The sequence below is a fragment of the Hippoglossus stenolepis genome, chromosome 15 (genome assembly GCF_022539355.2).
Source record: "Hippoglossus stenolepis isolate QCI-W04-F060 chromosome 15, HSTE1.2, whole genome shotgun sequence".
Lineage (NCBI taxonomy): Eukaryota > Metazoa > Chordata > Actinopteri > Pleuronectiformes > Pleuronectidae > Hippoglossus > Hippoglossus stenolepis.
In genome coordinates, this window is record NC_061497.1 from 10,667,474 (window position 1) to 10,691,957 (window position 24,484).

The 24,484-nt window shown below is 42.9% G+C and overlaps 1 protein-coding gene across 1 annotated transcript in view; it reads left to right on the top strand.

Moving 5' to 3' along the window:
- zmp:0000001168 (signal-induced proliferation-associated protein 1) overlaps nt 1-23,299 on the top strand; it is a 34,160-nt gene extending 10,861 nt beyond the window's left edge. Inside the window, 16 exon segments of the mRNA XM_035178852.2 lie at nt 5,316-6,919; nt 7,315-7,439; nt 7,533-7,721; nt 9,256-9,430; nt 9,752-9,855; nt 10,928-11,085; nt 11,427-12,033; nt 12,119-12,393; nt 13,076-13,370; nt 13,373-13,503; nt 14,694-14,820; nt 14,931-15,063; nt 16,427-16,525; nt 17,345-17,417; nt 18,612-18,690; nt 20,288-23,299. Of these exon segments, the coding sequence (XP_035034743.2) occupies nt 5,806-6,919; nt 7,315-7,439; nt 7,533-7,721; nt 9,256-9,430; nt 9,752-9,855; nt 10,928-11,085; nt 11,427-12,033; nt 12,119-12,393; nt 13,076-13,370; nt 13,373-13,503; nt 14,694-14,820; nt 14,931-15,063; nt 16,427-16,525; nt 17,345-17,417; nt 18,612-18,690; nt 20,288-20,431 (3,828 nt within the window). The 5' untranslated portion in view covers nt 5,316-5,805 and the 3' untranslated portion in view covers nt 20,432-23,299.
- Nucleotides 23,300-24,484: the final 1,185 nt, after the last annotated feature.

Here is a 24,484-nt window from a genome sequence, read left to right on the forward strand (position 1 = left end):
CTGCTGTCTGCATGCATTATTGAGTTTCTCTGGCACAGAGACTGGCGCTGGTACTGTGAGGGAATCTGCAGAGGGCAGCCGGCTCCCAGTGGTCTTAGTGGATTCTCTCAATCTTAAAATAAAAAATCCTGGAGAGCATCAGCAGGATGTGTGTGTGTGTGTGTGTGTGTGAAGAGGAAAACAAAGGAACTTTTATTTTCTTTATTATTTTTCATTGATAGTCCCAACAATGTGAACAACAAAATCTGCAAAAATATTGAGCAAACAGCTGTTATTATGAATGAGTCTGACCATGTGAATATATGTCAGCGTTACAATGCACGATTGGATTCATGTGGTGAATGGACTTCCGTCAGAGTAGATGACGGACAGGAGAATGACGTTTTTCTTTAATAGTTAAGATGACACATGGAAATATCAGTGATAATACAACCAGACAATAGTCATATCCATCCATTATCAATACAGTTTATCCTTTGAGGGTCCTGCACTTACATTGGGCGAGAAGCGGGGTACACCCTGGACTGGTCGCCAATCCATCAGAGAGGAGTCATACAGAGACAAACCATTCACACCTCCATTTAACCTAACCTGAATGTCTTTGGGCTGCGGGAGGAAGCTGGCGAAAACCCACATATTCACAGAGAGGACACGCAAACTCCAGCTGACCCAGAGTCTACTTTCGCTGTGAGACAGTGCTAACCACTGCATCACCCTACTGCTGCATGGTAATGTAAGTCATGCCAAAAAGGTCAGTAAGTCCTCCTTGAGGCCATTTAATAGAAAGTGTTTAAGATGCTCCTGCTAACCAGCTGAAGGAGAGGCCGTGTTTCTGTCGATGTGGTGGTGGAGTTGTGGCTCAGGGAGCGTCAGAGGTCACACACGGTTTCCATCATCTCATAACCCGACGGACATGGAGAAATGTTCGAGCAGCACTGTGGACATGGGTTAGCTCATCCAACTGTAACGGTGCAGGGTGTTTGTTTCCTTATGAGAGTTGATGCGTGCTGCTACTTAATATTAGCCTGAAACTATCTCTGTAAGGATAGTAACCTGCTGTTTTACTTGATGATACACCCCAGTATGTCAGTAGCATAAACCATTTGAGGCTTCGTATTTAGTTTACGATCTTTCTAGTCTAGCATGTCGTCCAGATTGAGCCGAATCACGACACAAGATCTAAGAATTAGAAGTTTTAAACCTGTGCGATGCAGCATCATCAGACATGAAATGTCACAGCTGAGTCTTGCGATTGGTCGTTTCCATCCCCCGATTGCTCTTACTCAGACTATGGAAATGATGTAAACAGCGCAAGATGGCAGTGTCCAAATCTGTGTTATTTTGGCTTAATGTCTGGATAGTGAGAGGAAGGGGAAACATGTCGTCCATCTATCTGTATTTCTTATCGTCTCAAGCCTTCATCATGTCTTTAAACAGTTTTTAACTGTCACACAGTCAATCCTGTGGTTACAAAGTTATCCATTTAAGACCATATTAAGGTTTAGTTGATTAAAGCTCGTAACATTGTTTGGTATCAATGACCTTTATGTTTTTTTCATATGAAATCAAGATATTTGGATCAAGAGGTAGTTGTTTAAATGATGAAGCTTCACTGGTTTTGATTTGGGGGGGATGTACAGTGCAGTGACATTTAAAATAACTTACTGAAATCTAAAACAATGGGTTCCCAAATAGACAGGAACCCATAGACAGAAACCCGAGGGGGCAGGGACAAAACCCAGTTCTGCTTTACTTTGTACGTCTCTTTAAGGTATGTCACGCACTTCTCTATAACACACACAGAGGTCAGCTTCTATTCAAAAGCAGGCCACTTTTGCAGGAATTAGTATAATATATTTTTATTTTATATATATTTAACTGTAGTTTTCTGACTACCTGGTGAAGATTTGATTGTCGCACATCAGAAATGGTAAGAAAATGAGTATTTAGCTTTTTAAACGTTTGGCGCCTGCATGACTGAAACTAGACACCATCACTTTCTGTTCCCGTCTTTGATTCTGCTTCAAGCAGAATGTGTTTATCACCCTCACACAGCGGCAAACACAGATGATTAATAACTTCATAACACAGGACTAGATAGAGGCAGAAACACCAGACACATCATGTGGATGTGAATTATGCAAATGACTTGGTGATGAAATAAAATGGCTCTGTGCCGTTTCTCTTGAAATCAGGATCACTTTCTGTCCTGAATGATAAAAAACTTTTTCAAGTTAGACAACATTAGTTTAGTGTTTTATGATCAGGCTGTGATTCTAAGTAACTTATCAGGAATACAAATGTTTTGTTTTGCACGTTGCACGTTTTGAGAGAATTTGTTTCATCACAGGTTTAAAACAATTAAAAAAACAACAACATGTAAGCGTGAAAACGAGTTTCACGCTTACATGTTGTTGTTTTTTTAAGCTTGACGATACAGATGTAATCATGTTTATATTTATCCGCGACCTGTTTTCATGTGGCCGCTCAACCCATTCAGGGTCCTGTCACACATATGCCAATATCTCACGTTGAGCTCTGAGCGAAGCCATGCTGCGATTTGCCTCACCACAGGAAGTAAATATTTTCTATTGATACATTTACATGTGTGTGTGACCAGGCCGTTGATACAACATCTGGTATTAAAGATGAAATGTGAATGAACCTGAAATTATTCCGTCAATCAACACTATCTTGTTCTGTAAACGGTTAAATCTCGACAGGAGCATTTCTCTGCCTTGTTTCTTCTTGTTGTATTTTTGCTGAGGAGTAAACACCAAGGTCACTGACCCAGATATCATCCGTCTCGGGCTCATTTCACAAAAAACGAAACCTTTTCTCCTCCTGAGTGAGGAAACCAGGGTTGTTATAAAACACTGGTGGACTGGATACCTCCTCCAGAGAGGGTGGCACCGGAGCGGTTACTATGGAAACAACGACTGATTCACGGGTCGGGGTCTTGAGAAGCTCAGGAACATGTGATTTGTACAAAGGCAGTGATTGATAAGTGTGCAAGCTCAACCCTCGCTGTGTTGGTGGACAGCGGGAGGGTTTCTCTCCGACCCTGGAAGTTCCGTTTGCTGTTGGAACAACATGAAGGCAATCTGTGATTTTTAATTAAAAGGGGGAAAAAAACAGTCATCCACACCCCCACTCGGAGACAGCAGAGAAAATTGATTGCTCACACTTGTTTGAAGGCTTTGTGAAACATGCAGATGATGCTGCGCCTCACGATTGCAGATAAGCATCGACATACACCAGTTGAACTTCTGCAGCATCCCTGGGTCATTTGAAACGCATGTGACATGATCAAGATTAACAGTCACTCCGGCACGAAAGCAGGTTATTTTATCCAATGTTTTGTCCATTGTTCCACATATTGTTCAGTCATACATGACCAGACTGTCACCTCATAGCAAGAAGGTTCCTGGTTCAAATCCCAGCCTAGCCCGGGTCTTTCTGTGCAGAGTTTGAGGTTTTCTCCCATTGTCCCAAAACGTGCACATTGGGTTTTGGTTAATTGGGGTCAGACCTGTCCAAGGTGAACCCCGCCTCTCGCTCAATGTCAGCTGGGATTGGCTCCAGCCCCGTGCGAACCTTAAAGGATAAGCAGTATAGATAATGGATTGATAGATGGAGGGGTTACACTTTCTCTGCCAGACTTATATTCCATGCATTGCAGTAAAGGTTTTATGGCCTCAATATCACAGGGATTAAACGTTTAAAGATTTTGTGAGTTTCTTTTAGTCTGCTAGCTTTCCTAAAATATTACATCTCAGCTCAAATGTGAGCTCAAGGACGACCTGTGTGGCTTCCGTGAGAAGAATCAAATGACTGTCCAATAAATGATCTCCTTTTCATCTTCTATTGAGATTTGAAATGTTGTGTGACAGTGACCTTGAAAAAAAAAAAAGTGAAAAGTTAGGGCTTCAGGTAAATTATGATAGTTTACCTACATATTTCATACATTTTTTAGAGCTCTACACTGCTGTTACAGAGTGAAAGGAGAAAATAGACAATGTGAAACAATAACATGTAATGTAATGTAATGTTGCAAAGCCCGGTACACGTCCTGTTTCTCTTCTTAAAGAGCAGATATAATTCATTACCAAGACCCTTTAAGATAAACTGACTAAATCTTCATCCAGTGTCAGTTCCTGGTAACAGAGGGCAGCCTCACGTGTCATCGAATGTCTTCTATGATAGAAGTGCATGTTTAAACCTTGGCACACATTATCTCCTTACGCCATCAAAACTGCTGATAAATATCCACTGATTGTGCACAACTTGGAAAAATGGATGTGTTCTCTCACTGTGATGGAACAGACAGTGTGAGAGCAGGGGAGGAAGGAAAACAAACAGTTCTTGTGACTTCCTCACTTTCCTCTATAGCATTTTTTTTTACGGTATGTGTGTGAAAGGCTTTCCTGGTAGCAGCGCTGCACAACTGCACCTGCTCTTCGAGGCTGCAAACGCGAGCGAGCAGATGCGTGTGAGAAAAAAAAAGAAAGAAGCTATAGACAGGAAGAAGCCTCTCGTAGCTTTTTGAAGCAACAAAAGGTTCCAGCTCGAGCAGGCTGGCTTCAGTTCGGTCAGGGACGGGGCATCAGGGACAGATGATGACAGGAACTGGTTGATCTGTGCCCGACACACAATCCACTTTACTGGTAAGTTAGAATGAAAACTTGTACTGCGACTTAAAAAAAAAAAAATAAAAAAAAGGGGAAGCACACAACTTCTTGATCCAAATCTCTTGGCTCTTTTCATTGACTCAGTGAAGAATGAATAACAGTCTTAACAACTGCTCTAAAACCTCATACTGATAGTTATCGATAATGTCTGTGTGTTATTACACCATAACATCATTGAACTACTACACTGTGTTTGTGTGAGTGAGGCTGAGAGATAGTTTACGCTTATTTCTCTCGTATGTTGGCACACGGTCAGTAAGCCAGGAAGGCCCCCTCCCCTGTGTTAACACTGTCCATTGTGAGCATGTGCAGGGTGGACGTGGGGAGCTTTAAGTCTGGAACTATTTAGGGAAACTTTGGAGCGGAAAGTGTGTAACGGAAAGAATAATAATGAAATAAAACAGAGGTACAAGGCATTACTCAACAATAAAACACACAGTGGACCGGCTCGCTGCTTTACTGTTGGATTTCAAAACTTGTTTTCAAAGCCAGTGTTTTCTGTGTACTCGCTGACAAGCTGCTATTGGGCTGAATATAAAGCTGTTGATTAAGATAATAGCGGTTTTGGAGAGTGATAAGAAAGACTAAGACGTTTCATCTCTCTCTTTTTTTTCTTCTATACAGGTGGGCAGGGGACGAAACCAAAAGGGAAGCTGCAGGCACTGAAGAGTGCAGGGGAACGGATGCCATGTTACAGGGGCTGATACACAAAGAGCCTCTTCTGCACAGTGGACAGAGAGTTTGGCTTCAGTGATGATCCCTACATCCTCACGCCACAGGAAGGAGCATCCCACATCCGGATTCACAGCAAAACACACATCTGCACAACTGGACGGAACCTTGCAACGAGAAACAGCCGAGAATTGCCTTCAGTCGTTTACGTTTACGCTCATTGTGACTTCAAAGTGTGGCACCTCACGCAGATGTCTATGAGAGCCCAGGGGGTCGAGACGGTTCAGCCATCTGAAGTGGTGTGAATGAGGACTGTTGCTTTCACTCAGAGGGGTTTTCATCTTTGTTAACACCAGCACCATAGAGACCAGGACAGAAACGTAACTGGGAGAGCAGAAGGCTCTGGGCCAAAGTGGAGCGAAGGTTTGGTTTCCCTGGCACCATGCAGTCAGATGACCTCTTCATCCGCAAGTTTCGCCGTCAGAATGTCCGGCCGCCGATTGCCTCCGTCAGCTTTGACCCCAAACGGGAAGAGGGTGTAGTGGAGTGGCCGCCCAGGAGGGACGGCGACGGAGTTGACGGCGACAGCCTCACTCCGAGCCGCGTGGGCCTGACTCTGAGGGCAGTGGGCCGGGGCCACATAATGCAGAGAAGTAACAGCGATGTAACCCTGGGGGACCTGGACTCCTCTGGTAAAGCAGGGGGGAAAGCAGCACGGGCGGTTGGTGAGAAGGTGGGTGTGGGGGCTCAGGGCGACTCAGGGATGCTAATACATAGGGAATACGGCAGCCTGTCCTCACTGGAGAGACAGATTCAAATCCAGGAGTTGAGCACAGATGACCAGGGGCCCCTGAGTCCAAATGCCCTTAGATTCAAAGACCCTTTCCTGCTTTTAGGCCTGCAGGGCAACCCTCCGGAGCCTGATGGCTTCTTTCGGGGTCTGTCTGTTACCACAGGGGACTCCCCAAAACCTGCCAAGCCACCAAAGCCTGAGGGTCTGGGTAAGAAGTCCAAACCTGGGCCCCTGCAGATCCCTCAGCCCGGACCTTATGACAACATTGGGGGCGGGGCCTGGGTGAGGAACTTTGCCCACTATGATGTTCAGAGCATCTTGTTTGACCTCACCGAGGCGGCCACCAACAGAGACAGCATTGGGCGGAAAAAGAACATCACCTCAGGGGCTTCGGCCGCCTCCCAGCTGCGGCCCCTCTCCCAGGCCACCCCCTCCTCACCTGCACAGGGCGCGGGAGGCAACGGGGGGAATGCAGAAGACCCTGAGCAGTCGCTGCTGCTGGACGAAGGGGATGGCAATGATAACGAGCTGCTGCTCAGCTGCCCCCACTTTCGCAACGAGACGGGGGGAGAGGAGCAGGTGGGTCTGGGTCGATCCCAGGACCGGCGGGGACTCTGGTTAAGCCTGCGGACCCCCAACGATGCCGTGTCCGTTCTGGAGGAGCCCAGAGAGAGTCACATCCAGCAGCAGGGCAAGAGCAACTACTTTATCGGGCATGCAGATCTGGGAGCCCATTACTATCGCAAATATTTCTACATGAAAGGTACGTGTCGATTCTGCTGATTCTGTTTACCTGAGCTAATTAAGGGAATAATATTTTAGCCTCAAAAAGAGTAGAAGTACAATGTGGTCCTATTCAATCATTGATAAAATCACATTTAACTCTTTTTTAATCTTTATCAAGGTATAAAAAAAATTTTAGGTCATTTTTATTTCCTTCCCTTGTAAATGTTTATATTTTTCATCAGCTAGTTCTCAGTTTAACATTTGGTCAAAATATCAAAAACTCCTTGGAGGGTCTAGCTTTGTTTCAAAAACTCCAATACATTTCACACAGTACCATATTGTATTTTTTTTTAACCCCAGCACTGTCCCAGTTGCTGCACTTCCATTATCAATCTTCACACTCTTATTTATGTGACTCCACTTTCATCCCAGAACACCAGAATTTCTTCGGCATGGACGACCGCCTCGGCCCGGTGGCCATCAGCTTCCGTCGAGAGGAGAAGGAGGGATCCAGTGGAGCCCAGTACAATTACAGGATCATCTTTCGCACCACAGAGGTACGACTGTGCTTTTCTCGCCTCGGAGCTCCCTTCAGGTTCAGTGTGTGTAAAATGGATTTTGACGGGATGTGATGAATGTGAATTCCTCAGATGAAGACGCTGCGAGGTTCCATCCTGGAGGAGTCTGTGCCGTCTGCTGCTCGTCACACGACCCCCAGGGGCCTGTCTCCCAAGAGGCTGCTGGAGTTCATCATGCCTGAGCTGAACCTGCACTGCCTCCGCTTGGCCTCAAACTCGCCCAAGGTCAGGGACACGCTGCTGAAGCTGGACGAACAGGGGGTGAGTAAGGACACGTCTGTGGATGCTGAACACTTTCTGCATGTACGAACATCTTATAGTGTCCAATAGCAACACATTTTTTTATTTATTTGAATGTCGCACCTAAGAACCCAGAGTCTAAAAGCAAGTACAGGTTTATAAAAAGTCCACATCTCTCATCCGCTGTCCTCTGTGATCGATCAGTGTGCTTCAGTGAGAAAGGGATGTCATTAGATCTGTGTATTCTTACGTTCTGTGCTCTATAGTTTCCTCCTGTTCACTCAGCATGTAGGACTACACCTAATGGTTTTGTCTGATGTTACCTACTGATGTCAAATAGGTCATGTAGTGTAAAAAAAAAGCTTATGTGCAGTAATCTGTAGCTTCAGCAACTCTACAACCTTTGGTCTACAGGCAATATTGATGCTTTGTTGTTTTCTATGATGTTAAATTATGTTGTAACTACAACAGGATAAAGTTATATATTACGAGAATGAAGTTGGAATTTAATGAGAAAATCAAACTATTGCAAGAATAAAGTCGTAATCTAACAGAAAAAAAAACAAAAAAACATTCTTAAACAAATAAGCAGCAATGTGAACCCTTGCTTGCAGGAGTTCTACTCCAACTGGATCCCAAACTTCGATTACCACGTCTTTGAATATCACTCAGATGTAACCAATGATAACCTCACACTTGAACCACTACCAAACATTTCTTCATCCACAAAAGAGACAACTCTGTGTGGTCTTTGGAATAGACACAGTTTCTTGCACAATCTTTTCAAAGTCCTGATACTTGCTGATGACCCAAAAGATGAAGTATTTTGTTATTTTTTAAACCTAAAGAATAACCAGATGCTCCACATTTCTCATCTTAACACAGTCGGCAGGCTGATCTACTGACATTCTTCCTCTAAAATGACACGCAGCCTCAAATTATGACTTTATTCTCTTGAAATTGCAACTTTATTTTTTTAAATAAAGACTTTTTTCTGGTAAAATTACGACTTAATCTTCTAAAGCTGGGGCCCTAACACAGCAAAATCTTATTTTATTATAATTTCAATTATTCTGATATGGTAATAATGAGTTTGTCCATTTCCGTCTCTTTTAACATACAGTTGTTTCTCAGAGAAAACATAAAGTGCTGCCTTCTTTCACATGAATAGAGGCTTTATTTTTATGATTTTATTGCTGAGGCTGCTGAGCACTTAAATTCACCCACGACAGACGGGATCAAGTGGCAGCTTTGAGATGAACTAGTTCAGAGAAGCAATGAACAAGATAGACAAAATAAAGTGTCTCTCTATTTGAAGCATTGAGCTGCCTGAATCCTGATGTAAAAGCTCAAGGCCGTTGATAGGGTCAGTAATCTAATGTGTGCTGCGTAGGTTTGTGTCATTTCACCACATAAATTAGCCTTTTGAGCTGCAACATGAGCTATCGAATGATGAGCATTCATCAATATTTCTAAAGTCTTGGTAGTTGGAATGAAAAGAAGGAGAAGATGGTATAAATATGCATATTTGACTCATCTCTGTCTCTGGTTGCAGCTGAATTTCCAGAGAAAGGTCGGGGTGATGTACTGTCGGGCCGGCCAGAGCTCAGAGGAAGACATGTACAACAACGAGAGCTCCGGCCCGGCGTTTGAGGAGTTCCTGGATCTGCTCGGGGAGCGGGTGCGGCTGAAGTGCTGGGAGAAATACCGAGCGCAGCTGGACATAAAGAGTGAGCTGAAAACACGCGACACGCCCCCGATCTATTGGCTGCATCTCACCTTGTCGCAGGGCCATTATCCGAAGGGCATCAGTGCGCTACTGAAAGCCTAAGATAACTCCTATCTGGCCACATGTAATCTGAGTAATGCCTGCAAATAAGCACAGCGACTGCTGATTATCTCCATGCTGCTTTCCCCTCACTGAGCTGCAGAGAACGGCGGACGAGGCAGATTTCACCCTGACGGCGACACTTTGTTTTCATCCGGAGATGTTGACTGATTTTCCTTAATCTCTACCTCTTTGTCTCTTTGCGTTTGTGCGTCTTGTGCAGCGGATTCAACTGGAACACACTCCCTCTACACGCGCTACCAGGACTACGAGATTATGTTCCATGTGTCCACTATGTTGCCCTACACAGCCAACAACACACAACAGGTAAAATAAACCTCTAATGGAACGGAAGCAGAAGAGTTCCTCGTCCTGAGCTTTGTGTTTCTCCAAAACCAAGTTCTACTCTTGGGAGGCCACTGTTCTCAGATGCTTCACCTCTGTTCTTTAATTCTGCAGCAGTGTGGGTTCAAGCTTCATTGACGATCTTTGTTCACAGTGTCATGCTTTAGTAAAAGCCTTAGGAAAAACCTCTGTGCTCTGCAACAAGCATGACATAAAAATCCTGCCCCCCAGTGTTCACTCCCACCGTGAAGGGATTCACTGTGCAGCCTCCCTCTTCAGCTGACTGTCACTTCTCCATGTGCCCTCTATCCAAAGACCTGCCATAGTGATGCAGCTTCAAAGTTTATATAAAAACTAAACTTTGGGATTTGATAGTTTTCATCTAATGATATTATTATTCTGATTTTAGATTTTGATATATATATATATTTATTTATTTGAAACAAGTGGCATTTTTTCAAGTTATAAAATGTTTCTCAATGTATCGTAATGATCTTGAAGTTACAATATTAACTTTAATTAATTGACTTCAACCATATTTGTTTTACAAGTTAACTTTTAGTTTTCAATTAACAGCTTTTGATTATGTGGTTTATTTGGACTTCCATTTGTTGTTGCACTGGCATCAGCTACTCAGCTATCTCTCCTCCCAGGTCTATATAAGAAAATACATTCAATCATCAATTTTTTATCCTCAGACAACCTACAGTTAAGTAATATACAGTTAAAATATCAACATTGTATCCAACAATTATATTACATAGAAAACAGACAAATACACAGCGTAAAATAAAAAATAGAATGGTGTGATTGGTAAAACAATAATCAACTTGATAATTTATATCATAATAATGTTGGCAATCTTGAACATCCCCAAAAATATTTTTTAAAGAATAACCCAATTCTGCTATTTACCAAAACATTTATTTTGTCGATTATTGAGTCTTGCAAGCTGTTCCAGTGAGTTAAGGCTCGTTCTCCTCTTAGTTATATTTTACTGTGACTTTGGCCGTTCTGTTTAGTAAAATCCTGTGTCTTGGTTTTGTCTCGTCAGTTGCTGAGGAAGCGACACATCGGAAACGACATTGTGACGATCGTTTTCCAGGAGCCAGGTGCTCTGCCCTTCACTCCAAAGTCCATCCGCTCCCATTTCCAACATGTCTTCATCATTGTTCAGGTTCATGAGCCCTGCACGGAGAACACCTACTACAGGTAGGATTCTGCAAAATGCCATTATTGATACACAGGCCTATTAATCATAGACATTTTTAGCTCCCATTTTATTGATCTTTTAAGGTAATGAATACATCGCATGTGTATGTGTCTTCATAGGCAGTGGTGAGGTAAAATAAGTTATGGAAAGATCTGAACTCCGAGGAAAGATTAAAAAAAAAATCTTCATAGGAGTAGCAGTGCACCTCAAGGGGGGAAACAACAGCAGCAGATTCATTGTATATGTTTGTTATTTAGGAGACATTATCTGGCACAAAGAAGACGTAGATTGACGGTTTCCACAGAACCTTTCATTCCTCTTTTTCTCTTCTCCATCTCAGGGTGGCTGTGACACGCTCGAAAGACATCCCATTAATTGGCCCGTTGTTCCCCAAGGGCGCCCGATTCCCTCGCTCAGCTGCCTTCAGAGACTTCCTCCTGGCAAAGGCAGTGAACGCTGAAAACGGCGCAGAGAAATCCGAGAAGTTCCGCTCCATGGCCACGCGCACGCGGCAAGAATACCTGAAGGACCTGGCGGAAAACTATGTGACCACGACACCCATCGACTCCTCCACCAAGTTCCCCCTGCTCTCCCTGGGTGGCAAGCGCAAGGACAAGCTGAAGGGAGCCAAAGGTGCCGAGTTGCACAGTGCCGGGGCGCTGGTGTGGGCCGTGATGGTCTACAGCAGAGATGAGGGGGAGGTGGGAGAGCTCAAGCTCCCCTGTCTGCTGGGGGTGTCGGCCGAGTCGGTGGTGCTCATCGAGAGGTGCACACGCAAGGTGGTGTTTAACTGCTCCTGCAGAGATGTCATTGGATGGAAAGCCGTGACAGAGACTAAGGAAGGGGGCCCTTGCTTGGATATATTCTATGAGCGTGGGGAGTCAGTGTCTATCAGTGTGATGGAGAGCCAGGTGGAGGACATACGTGAGGTGGTGCAGAGGCTAGAGGTGGGTGATTGTGGCCTGATAGGAAATTATACAGTGAGTTGTCTATGTGTTTCTGAATCATCCATACTTTTCTGCACATCTGCAGCTGGTTACGAGGGGCTGTGAGGCGCTGGAGGTCACCCCTCTGCGCGACGGGGTCGGTCAGCCGGGCTTCCTGATGAACGAGGAGGGCTTTGTGACGGAGCTGCAGCGGTTCTGCTACGCAGAGAGCGGAGGCCTGCAGCTGTGGGCTCGAGTGGTGCGGCTATGCGGACACTCGCTGGTTCACCTGAGCCCCGAGGAGAGGACGAGGCTGCTGCGCACGGCGCACAAGATCCACATCACTGTCATACCGCCGGACGAGAACGGCAAGCCTCGCAGGTGGGTGAGGCTGCAGATAGGAGGAGAGGGGGGAGGGTGAAAACTAACAAGGGCACGCTTGGGTCAACATAAACATGGTGAGAGGGGCCTCGTGGGAATAGAGCTGCGGAAAGTGAAGAGTGGTCCCAGTGAGGGGTGGCGCAGGGGTTGACAACAATTAAATGGGACAAATCAGTTGAGAAAAACAACAGAGGTGCCACTGAGGGGTCACAGTTCATTCTGCTGTTGATGGCAGTCGGCAGCCAGTGTCAAATCAGCTGGCTAACAACCAATCAATCCCTCTAACGACGTTTAATCACACTGGCACAGGCTGTCCCACTGTTACCAGCACGCTCTCCTTTCAGCTGTCACACAGATGGAATGTTAAAATAATGTAAATAAAACCAATATTTAACTGAACTCAGTTAAAAGAAGAAACGTTTGAAAGCTGGCAGCAGAAGTATCCTCAGAGAACCCCAGGTTTATTTATATTTCAGGCCTGAAATGCTTATTCTGTGACAACAAAGACGTCATCATTTGTGATAAGTGAATTCAAAGCAGTATAATAGAATCTTAGACATTTTATCTTTCTTTTTGACTTCTCAAATAATGTATGACCATGAAATGAGGAGCTGGACGGAAAAAACAGAGGTGTGACAGTTTTTTTTTCTCACTGAGTATGTTGTTGTTTTATGTTTTGCAGAAGTTTCTCTGAGTTGTACCAGAAAGCCATCAAGGATGCGGAGTGCAAGCCTGGCGAGGATCAGTCGGGAGAGGCTTGGGTGCTGGATGAGAGGGAAGACGAGGAGGAGGACGAGGAGGAGGACGAGGAGGAGGAGGAGGCGAGGAGGACGACCTCAAGGCGGATGTGGTCAACGAGACAGACGCAATGGAGGTGCAGCTGGCGGCCGAGGAGGCCCAGGAGGCCGAAGAGGTCGAAGAGATGCCGTGTGATGAAGGGCAGAGCGAGAGAAGTCTCGACTCGTTCCTCATGCCGCCCAGCTTGCCCTTGTTACGGGCCACATCGCTGCAGGACCAACCGGCCAATCAGAGCCAGGAGGGCAGCGCCTCGAAGCTCCCGCGCAGCTTCTCTTTGGAGAGGCAGCCATCCTTCAGGGACACCTGTGATGGGTGAGTGTTAAAGTGGATACTGCTGTTAGTTCAACCTGTCATGTGAGAGTTACAAGGTGTTTTAGAGAACAAGAGGGTTTCACGCTATAAAAACAACAGGAAATTTGCTTTGCTAAATGCAACAACCGATCTAGACACAACTGCAGATGAGTCGACTATGACCTCATCCAACATGGCTGAAATCCTCAAACTGAAGCTGATTCATCACAATTACATCACTGCGTAATTTCCGAGTCACAGAGAAAGGACTGTGTCACTAGACTGTTTCCTTAATGCAGTGGTATTTAAATTATGATTCATAATAAACTTTCATTTTAGTAAAGATTTTACTTTTTTTAATGTACTTTACTTGAGCATAGATCTTTTTATTCTTCAATGATAATTTTTTTTTTTTTTTAATGTTTTTTTGGGGCAATAATGACTGAAAACAAGAAAAGTAAATTGACTCTATTTATTTACACAGAGCTTTTCTAGTTTTATCGCTCACACAAAGTGTGACATTACAAGTCACATTTACCCATTCATTCATACAGAGCTTCTATATGCAGCACTTGTACTATCATACACCATCTATACACTTCAGTATCTTGCCCAAGGACACTTCAGAAAGCAGAATTGAGGAGGCGGTGATCAAACCACCGACCTTCTGGTTTTTAGTAGACAACCCTCTCTAACTCCTGCTCACAGGAATGCACATTTGTTTCCCTTTGTTTCCATAATATCTGCACTGGGGGAAATAAAATATCACTATTCTCTCATTTTTCTAGGGTCACAAGAATGTAATAAACCTGTGTGATAGCAGCACCACATATACATTATGTTCCTGCCTGTGAATTATTTTCAACACACTGATTGGTTTCACTCCAACAAGTCACATCAGCTTGAAGAGAACATTGTGCATAAAGGGAATATTCATGAGGATAATATCAAACTTAAATGAATTTGACTTTTCATCAAAGTAGAACTGAGTCATTTGACTGAGCTGCATCAGATATGATATTTTTGATAGATCATTTTCTGAGTGCAGGATAACAAATGTCAATCAAGCCAGAATCTGTAGATTACTTTTCTCGGTGCTCCTGTTTCTGTTTTGACCTCTGGATTGGATTAAAATATGAATCTCACAAGCTATCAGCCACAGATTTACTTTGTGTTTTACCATAACTCTCCCTTTCCTCCTTGGCGGACAGGCACGTGTACGACAACGTGGAGCTCAAGCCGGAATGCCACATCTACGAAAACCTCGGCAAGCTGAGAGACGACACGCCTGATCTGATCCTGGCCATCAAGCCCAAGGTTCCCCTGGAGGACGAACAGGTGACAGACTAAGACGACATGACATCTGAGCGGTTTCTACCCCCACAACGCGCCAGCTCCTCGCTGACTGTGTCGTTTCCCCTTTATCTCTGTCTTTATCTTGTCTTCAGTTCATGGCGGCTGAGTTTGGCGACGACAGGGCATCGGCGAGCGACTCCTCTCTCTCATCTTCCCGGTTGTCGTGTGTAGACCGAGCCGAACGAAATTCACGAGCCCTGAGTCTTCATAACTCCATCACCAAGAGTGAGTACTTCCCTCTGCCTATAGATTATTGAATGACCACCAAGTTTTATTTGGGCAGTGCTGATTTGCATGTTCTCCCTGTGCCTGTGTGGGGTTTCTCCAAGTACTCCAGCTTCCTGCTACAGTCTAAAAACATGCAGATTGGGGTTAGCGTTGATTGGAGGCTCTAAATTGACTTTGGCCTTGTGATTCGCTGGCGACCTTTTCGAGGTGTACCCCACCTCTCGCCCAATGTCGCGGCCCGCAGGATAAGCTGTACAGATAATGGCTGGATGGATGGATACAGACATTTTATTAATTTGTCAGTATCATCAATCACTCTACATATTTATTGCGTTGTATTCTTTAACATAAGGAATATTAGCAGCATGAGATGAGAAATAAACTATGAATCTGATCCTGGGTTCAGAACAATGCTCCGTACGGCTTGAATGATGCCGAAATGGAACAAACATGCACGTTTCAGCCTCAGATTCCTTTTTTCCCTAATTTCCTCCTGCCTTAAATCCCTCTCCTCATTGTCCTCCCTCCTCTCCCCACTGCATCCCCCCTTTGTCCCTCCTCTTTCATCCCCGCTGCCCCCTCTTCCGCTAATCTAATATCACCCCTGCTCCGCTGCCACCCCCTGCCAGGGCTGGGATAAAAGGGGGACAGATGGGTAGTGGGGGGGTGGAGTTTTTAGGCAGCCCCAAATCAAGGAACCCCTCTTCCGCCATCTGCTCTGCCTCTGCAGAGACTATGAGACTCATCATTTAACAGCCATAAGAGCACACTCATCATCACACACTCATCCTCTCTTCAGATCCTTTTAGATTTCTGTGGGGGAGGACGCTGAGGCCTCTGATTGTTTCACATTACGTTCTTTCACAGGAGGCCTGCAGGTTATTTTTATAACTGAATAATAAGATTCGAGGACTTAATAGATCTTAAAAAGGAACAATTGTAGATTCTTGAATATGTTCTTTTTTTATTAAGATTGCATCTGATAATTTACCAAAACATTCTGATACTAAGCTGAATTTCCTGTATGGTGACTTTTATCTTCATTTTTTAAAGTTTTGTTCCTGCAGTAAATTTCATGTTAACTAATGTCAGAAACATCTTACAACCTTAGTAAGTAACTGTTTCCATAGAAACCTGCAAGTGCATTATATATATATATATATAAATCCTGGCATTTCCTCCTTGTCCCTGTATTCTCATTTAACACAGCAGCACCCCCCAGTGGTGACTCTTTGTTACTGAAGAACCAAAGTGAATCTGTGCTCTTACACTGACTAAAATGTCACTGTTCTCCTGAATGAACGCAGCTACATTTGACTCCTTCACCACACTGAGTTATGATATGGCCTCTTTCTCTCAGTTCTCTCAGAGACGACAGATTCAACGGAGGAGGAGTGGCAGTCCATCGCTAACCTGGCCACAGCCTGCCGCAGCATCCTGGAGGCTTTGTCACGAGAGGGTGAGGATTACCATACGGTTTATATATTGATGTAAAATAATACAACACGATTTCTATATGGTCAACACAGTCACAACATCAAGAGAAACCTGGATTTGATTGCCAGATACCTTGTGTTTATCTCATCCTGACGTCTGTTTCAAAATCTAAAATTTCTAGTTAGACAGATTCGAACATTTGTATATGTATGACTGTATATATATATTTATATATATATATATGACCAAAAGTATGTAAGTATGCAATTTCATTCTAGATGAACAGTTATTCCGAATATATTAGGCAGTCGTGTGCTACACTGTGTGGACTGCGGCAGCGTTTTTTGTGTCAAAGGCTCTTACCTGATTCAACATGAAATGAAAACACGAAGATGAAAATAATGGTTTTCCCGGTTTGGGATGAATAAGAAAGACAAGTGTGAGTCAGGCCTTAGTAAAGTTGAGTTGAATTTTTTTGTTTAGTTAACAGGGGTCATGCGCCACACAGTACAATACAACAAAAGTACATCACTTACAAACAGTCTCCATGTTATAAAACAGTTCCAAAGGTCAATGATCAAATGTCTTATTTGTTTTGAGCCCTATTTTCAGTGTTATTTTAAAAGTACTGAAGTTTGTGAATTATCGTGAATTATCACTCAACGACAGTGACTGACCTCACTAAAGCTCTCATGGCTGCAGCCCGATTCTAAAATTATCCTAAAATCAGAGAGAAAGTGAACATCCCCCATCTTTTTACCCTCCCCTTTACTTTTGAGTGTTTTATGCTCTGCTGTTTTAAGTGGCAATAATGTATATAACATTCTTGTTAAAATCACAGACCGCAAAGCTGGAGACCCGTCACAAGCAGGAGCTGACCAGACTGATGGCAAGCGGAGAGACTCAAAGGAGAGGTGGGTTGCTCCACAGTACAGTCAGAGTGAGACAGTTCAATGTCTCTGCTGTTAGTCTCTCTGTTTTCTTTATCTGAATCCCTGCACATGTTTCTCAGCTCGATTTGTCCTCTTCTCCTTTATTCTCTCTCTTTTTATTATTCAGACTTTATTGGCTTCATCCAACTGTTTGAGTCAATTCTCTCCCCTACGAACAGAGCTCTGATTCAGACACTCACACACTCACACGGATGCACTTACGTGTCTGACTCACCCTCATTGTCATCTTTCTGTAGAACTCCCACCCTAATCCATTCTATTCTTCTTTTATTCTTTTCCCAGATCCTTCTTTTCCTCTTTCATGCTGTTTCTGAACACGTTAAATCCACAGTAGTGTTATCCTAAAGTGTGATGAGGCAAATGCTTGAAAAGAACATAGAACAGTACACTCCATATACTGCACCATTTTCTCACCCTGACCCTGACCTTGCAAATTGCATTAACTATTACCAATTGTTGCCCAAAATCTTAATATTTAGTTTTCTTATTTTCTATTTTTCAGTAAATACTAATTGAGTAAAATATTTAAAGGCAAAATAAAAGCAAACAGAGGCAAACTGACGGCATCTTTCAGGGAATTTCTGCCGTCAAATCTCTTTAAATGCTGAGATAACAAAAAGCACATCATCAAATTTAAAAATACACCACTTGGTCCAAATCATTTAACATCAACGCTGTGTTCTTTCCTCTAAAAGCATTATTATCATGATTCTCACATCACCAGGAGAGTGCCGGCGCTTTGCTCTGAAGGGTCTAATCATGATGTGTAACTGCAATCAGACGAAATGCATCCTGGGAGGACTATACTCAGAATAGGTCTGATTGGCGGCCGTAGCAGTAATTGTAAATGGATCTCGGAGTATTACAGGTTACGTTAAAGGCAGTGGGGACCATGAGGGCGTGGGAGCGGCTCTAATGCCAATCAGGCAAATCAAAAAGTTCACTCTGTATTAGATAAAAGTTAGATTAGATTATTTATATAAAAAAAAAACAAAAAAAAATCTTTCTATAAAATGAGCAGGTACCAGTGAAGACATCCGTCTCTCAAACAAAACCATGTCGACACCTTGGTTTCTATTTATACATTTTCCAATTACAAACCTCAAAGTGCTGCGATTGCTTTTGACGAAGTGTCACTGCGTCTCTTTGTTGCAGTGACTCTCCAGGCCACCTAGAGGAGAAGGTGTCCCAGCTGGAGGCCATGCTGAAGAAGCTGCAGGATGACCTGCAAAAGGTGCTTTGACTTTCATGACTGTTTTTCTCTCTAGCTGTATTTTCAGCGAGCTGCACAGGAAAAGTCAGCAGGTAGGAACAAGGATTTAAATGGATCAGCTCCTGTTACTGGAGGGAGAGGAATTGGAGTTTCTGATCAGCCCTTTTTTTTTTACTTGTACAAATCGTCTCATTCATACAACTATTTTCAATCACAGCTGATACACTCTAGAGATACACACAAACAAACAGACACTCAAAAGTCTTCTGAGTATTTTAGAATTTTTGGAATATTCAGATATCATACTTAAAAAAATAAAATAATAACAAGCTATTATATTTCTGCACAACTAAACGTAAATCTTAATTTTCATGTAAAACAATACTGGACGTGACAAAGTCCACTGAACCACAGCTCATGGTCTTCTTCAGTGGATGAAGCTGCTCAGTCAATGACAGACAAATGGACATTGTGTTGTGAATTTCTTTCAATACTGTGTATGTCTCTGTATGTACGAGTATTATTCATCCTAATCACATGGATATTTTTCTATTTTTAAGTTCTTGATTAGAACTGAAACCTATTTTCATTTTTGATGAATCTAATGTATCTTTGTCAAATCAATCATTTCATGATTCATGAGCTTAGTGACACAAAATGAATCAATAACAAAAACAATTCTGATAACTTTCTGTTAAATTATGATATATGTTTACTTTTTTGTCCTCTTAAATGTGCTGGTTTGCTGCTTTGCTCTGTTTTATATAATTATAAACTGAATATCATCACTTAATTGAACAGATTTGAAGACATCCCCTTCAGACTTTGCTTAGAAATTCTTATTCCCTATTCTTAGTTGCATCCCTGTAACAATTGTAAGTGATGAGTTACTAATTTATACCACAGAGTATTCGGGCCATGTTGAAGAAAACATTTCCTGGGATTTTGAGAATAAAGTCATAATATTACCAGAATAAAGAAAAAGAAACATTCCCTAGCAAACAAGCAGCAAGTAGAACTCGTGCCACAGTTTCACTCCTGGATTCAAAATCATGAACCAATCTCATCGTAAATTCCCTTTGAATATCATGCAGATGTAAGAAACGGAAAACTCACAGTCGACCACTGCTAATTTCCATTTGCTCCAAGTTCGTGTGTTTCTTTTTACACAAGCTTTTCAAAGTCCTGATGCATATAATACCTAAAATACCTAAAAGTGGTGCTGACGTGCCAAAATATTAAGTCTTATGTTATTTGTGAGACTTATACTAAAGTAAATTACATATTGCTTCTCGTAAAAATAGGACTTCATTCTCAGAATCTCAGAATTTCTTCTCCCCAACACTGATTTTATTCAATGCTGTAAACAGTGAAAATATCATATAAATGATCCTTTCAGTGACTTATTTACTGTTTCTGTGCTCTTTAGTGTATTCTTCCTCACTGCAGTGTGATGTGCCTCTCGACACTTGTTTGTGTTGTTTTATTTCAAGCTCTGTGTTTATGTGTGCCCACTAGTTGCCTTAACGCCACCCGCTGTACCTGTCGCTCCCCTCCCGTTCCTGCCACAGCGATCTGAGCGACGGCTTTTGTTTTGTTGTGTGCCGATGTCTTTCAGGAGAAGGAGGACAAGGCGGTGCTGCAGGCCGAGGTGCAGAGCCTCAGGCAGAACAATCAGCGGCTGCAGGAGGAGTCGCAGAGCACGGTGGCCCGCCTCATCAAAGTCACCGAGCTGCTGTGCAACGTCAACAAGCCCTGCTAGCTCGGCCGCCGCGCGCACAAACGCATGAGCTGATCAGCAGACAGATGCAAATCGAACAATGTCCCTGTACGCTCAGTGCACTTGATTTGTTCATGCATATCTGCAAAGGCAAACACACACCGATCCTCTTCAGTCTGTGTATTGGCACAGTCTCTGTCCTGAAACCTGCCTGTTGGTGAGGGAGTATGCAAATCAACATACAAAAGAAAAAAAAAAAAGACATTTTTAAGATCCCATGACCCTCATAGACTGACCAATGAGCAGCTCTCAGGCTGCTGTGTTGGCGTGCAATGCTGGAGTGCTTCTCTTGGTGTGTGTATAATACAGTGTGTGTGTGGGTGTGTGTGTGTGTGCGTATGAATGTGTGTGTGTGTGTGTGTGTGTGCGTCTTTACGTGTGCATCTCTTACTGTACTTTGCTTCAAATACTTGACAAGCTGGGCTGAATAGCACTTGCATAAAAAGTGGCAATTAAGACTGACTGAGAGACACTGTATAGCATGTTTAGTGGTGTCTTATCTGAAATGACCAAAAGTGTACATATATATATGTATATATACATATATATATGTATGTATGTATGTATATATATATATTTATATATATATCACCAATAATGTATGTGAACAGTAGTATTGCTCTCCTCTCTCTGCCAGACGTGTAGTTGCAGTGTGGTTCTGCCTGGCGCTGCCTGTGTGGAAAGCCTCGTATAGAAACACAAAAAGAGAAAAAAAGGGAGCATGACAGCGGCGAGGCTGTAGGCAGCCTTTTACTCCAAAAGATGTAATGATGCTAACTGATGTTAGGTCAGTTTCGTAAGGACGCCACCACTCCTGCCCTCTCCACTTCTTAGTAGTACTGTATTAAAGAGTTTTTAAGGCGAGACACATAACAAAAAAAACATAAATGAAAGGGATGTAAACTGGAAAACAAATAACTGGGCATGTTTTTCTCCCACGTGGAAGTGTGTATGAAAACAGTGTTGAGTGAATACCGAAAAAGGTTGATACCTCTCCCGAAGACACAGGCAGGAACTAGCTGCTTCAGATTCCTTCCGCTAACGCCTGTAGCTGTCCTCTAACCTCACTATTGTAGCAGCCATACTGTAGAAGATCTCCTGCTGGCCTGAACCACAACATGCCAAACGGCAGCTTTTCTTTTCAACTCGCAAAAATAGCTTTACATGTCTGGACAAAAACACCTTGGACTAATAGTGGAATACAGAATATTGTATTGAAATATGTTTTTAGTGTTTGGCGGACGTCTACAGTGACTATTTTTGGGGTAATAGTGAAGTAATGCTTATGAGTGGTATAGCGGTGAGGACAGTAGGTGAAATCTTACAACCTGATGTGTGTTTGTGTGTGTTTCTGTGTCATTCTTGCACTTTTTCTTTTCTTTTTTTTAAAATTGTGAAATCAGCACTGGACAGGGCCCACACTGTATTTTATTTAGCCTGCCCGGGTTATGTCTTGTTCAACATAAAAAAGGTGGATAAGTTCCCCCCCCCCTCTCCCCCCTGACGCCACCTTACCTCACCTTTTTTTTTGTTCACGGCTGACGGCGCCGTTCTATGACTGTGTGTTCAGAGGAGTTGGACTGCTTCTCCTCAGTGCCAACGAAAAATCCCAGGCAGCTCTCCTGAAACACTCCCAAACAGAACTGACTCAACCACAGACTAACCCCACCCCCACCCCCATGACCACGAACTCTGAACTCCGACGGAAAAAAGGATGCCAAACTTTCGCCAGTCACTCGGACTCTCTTATTTCTTGTACAAACTTCCTCTTGTAATTTTATTTTAGAGTCACTGTGAATACCTGGTACCAGCATATTAAGATACAGTATATACAGATTAAATTATGAATCTAAAACTTTATCAGTATGTGAAGATACTGTATGTACAGCCGAACTGTTCCATGTTATTTAGTGCATCGGGTTGTGTATGTCCTCCCTGTGCAGGGTGATCATGCAGACGAGGGTTGTCTCATCCGTCTCATCTCCTGTACACGCTGAAGCCTTGTATCTGGACAGGGAGACGATGAGAAGTGTGAGAAGACCTGTTTTACTGTGTCTTGTATAGTTATTTAGATTGTAGGAGGTTGGTCAAGCATGAGAATGTGCCAAGCAACTTCCAAGCTCCCCCTCTGTACGTGTGTATGTATAAAAAAAAAAATGTAACTTATTAATCATGCAAATGTGGATTTTCTTGTTGCTGTTGAAACTGGAGGGGAAAAAAAATAATGTGAAAAGGGGCAGAAAGGAAGGCGGGCTTGGTGATCAATTTTAGTTTTATTTTGTAGAAAGCCAACAACCGTGATATGACACGACAAACTACCATCTGCAACTATGGCTGTGGTTCCCCTTGTCGTTCCAGTATTGAGCTATTTCAGCTACAGCTCGTACACATTTAATAAGGTCTTAAAACACCATGAGGTACGCCTTAATGAGTGAAACTCTTATTTCAGAATGGATGGTCAGAACTGGTCGTATAAAATGTGAAGGCTTATTTCTCTGACTTTGTGCCTACCTGAAAATGTAATGTATGTTAATCCATCATAGAGATCTCCTCTCTTTGTCTTTGGTTGCACTTGCTGAGGTGTTTATTTGTTTTTGTGGCGGATGAAGGATTTTCTCAGAGACCGTCTCAACATCTGGTCTTTCATCCGCCGTGCGAGGAAAAGTCATTGGGTGACACGTGATCTGAAAGAACAGATGATGATAATAATAATAATAATGGTAATAGATGTGTGTTGTTGAGCGTCATTGAAGGTTTACAGCTCCATGAGTACCACAGATTGTTAAAAGAGCCGACAAATATATAATTTTTAAAAGTGAATTAAAAGGAAAAAGGTGCTTTGAAAATGACTGATGATGGTTGAAATCGAGTTGAATTGAGGTGAATGTGTTGAATGGCGTATGCAGGAGGGTTATTATGAGGTATTTGAATATTTAAAAAAGAAAGAAAAGAAAAAGCTAAATGTGGCTGAATGACCTAAAAGGGACAAAAGCAGAAAAAAATACAGGCAAAAAGCTTTTTTTCCCCCCATTCAGTTTGTAGAAATTAAAAAAAAAAACTCCATGAGAGAGAGAGAGCGAAAAAAACAAACAAAAAACTTCCACAAGTCCACAAACCAGATCTCGAGAGTTTTAATTGGTGAAATTGGTTTTGGAGGGAAGAGAACTCCATTAACTTACATGAAAAAAACTGACCTCCACAGAGTGTGAGCACCACTCTCACTCCACTTCTCTGTTTACTTTTCATTCAGTTATCAAAGTTATCATATTTGGAGAATTGAAAACCTGAGCAGGAATAGAAAAATGCAAAAGGAAAAGTTAGGACATCATCGGACTTCTAAGAACCTTCCATCTCTTTACCACTTCATAACAATCAAGTAGTCAGAGATATTATATTGATAGTAATATATATCTCACTCTGGACCAAACTGATGAGTTCAGAATCAGCCTTTTAATCTTATCTGCATCTTCAACAACTTTAATATCACAATCAGCTGTTTCTCATGTCATCAAATTCTTAAAACTCCCCAAATGCTTGAATGTCAGCACAAAAGTCCCATCAGCAGCTGACATTCTGTCCCTGAAATATAAAAATAAATCCAGCCTGCGTTGTCTCATAAACACATGTAGAGATTTACAGGGAGATAACACAGATTTAAAGCAGCTTGAAATCCTGATTGTGTGCACATTCCCGTCTCCCTGAATTGATGCAAGATGAGGTAAGACAAATACACTTTCCGAAGCTCGGTCCATGATCATAATACAGCACGACAACATCATACAAACATTTCCCAGGACTCTGTCCACTGGAAGGCTTTCCTAAACACTAGCTGGAGAAAAACGCTTTATCTTCCCTGCCCTGACACCAGCAGGGGAGCTGATGACAACAATGCGCCGGCCTATGTCTTTATTTGGGGTTGGAGCACAGGACGTCTTCACTAGGGGCTATGTGTCACACACAGCTCAAGGGGCTTAACGCCAGTTTGACTCATCCGTTTTCAGTAAATACAGAGGCCGTGTGTGTGTGTGTGTTTCG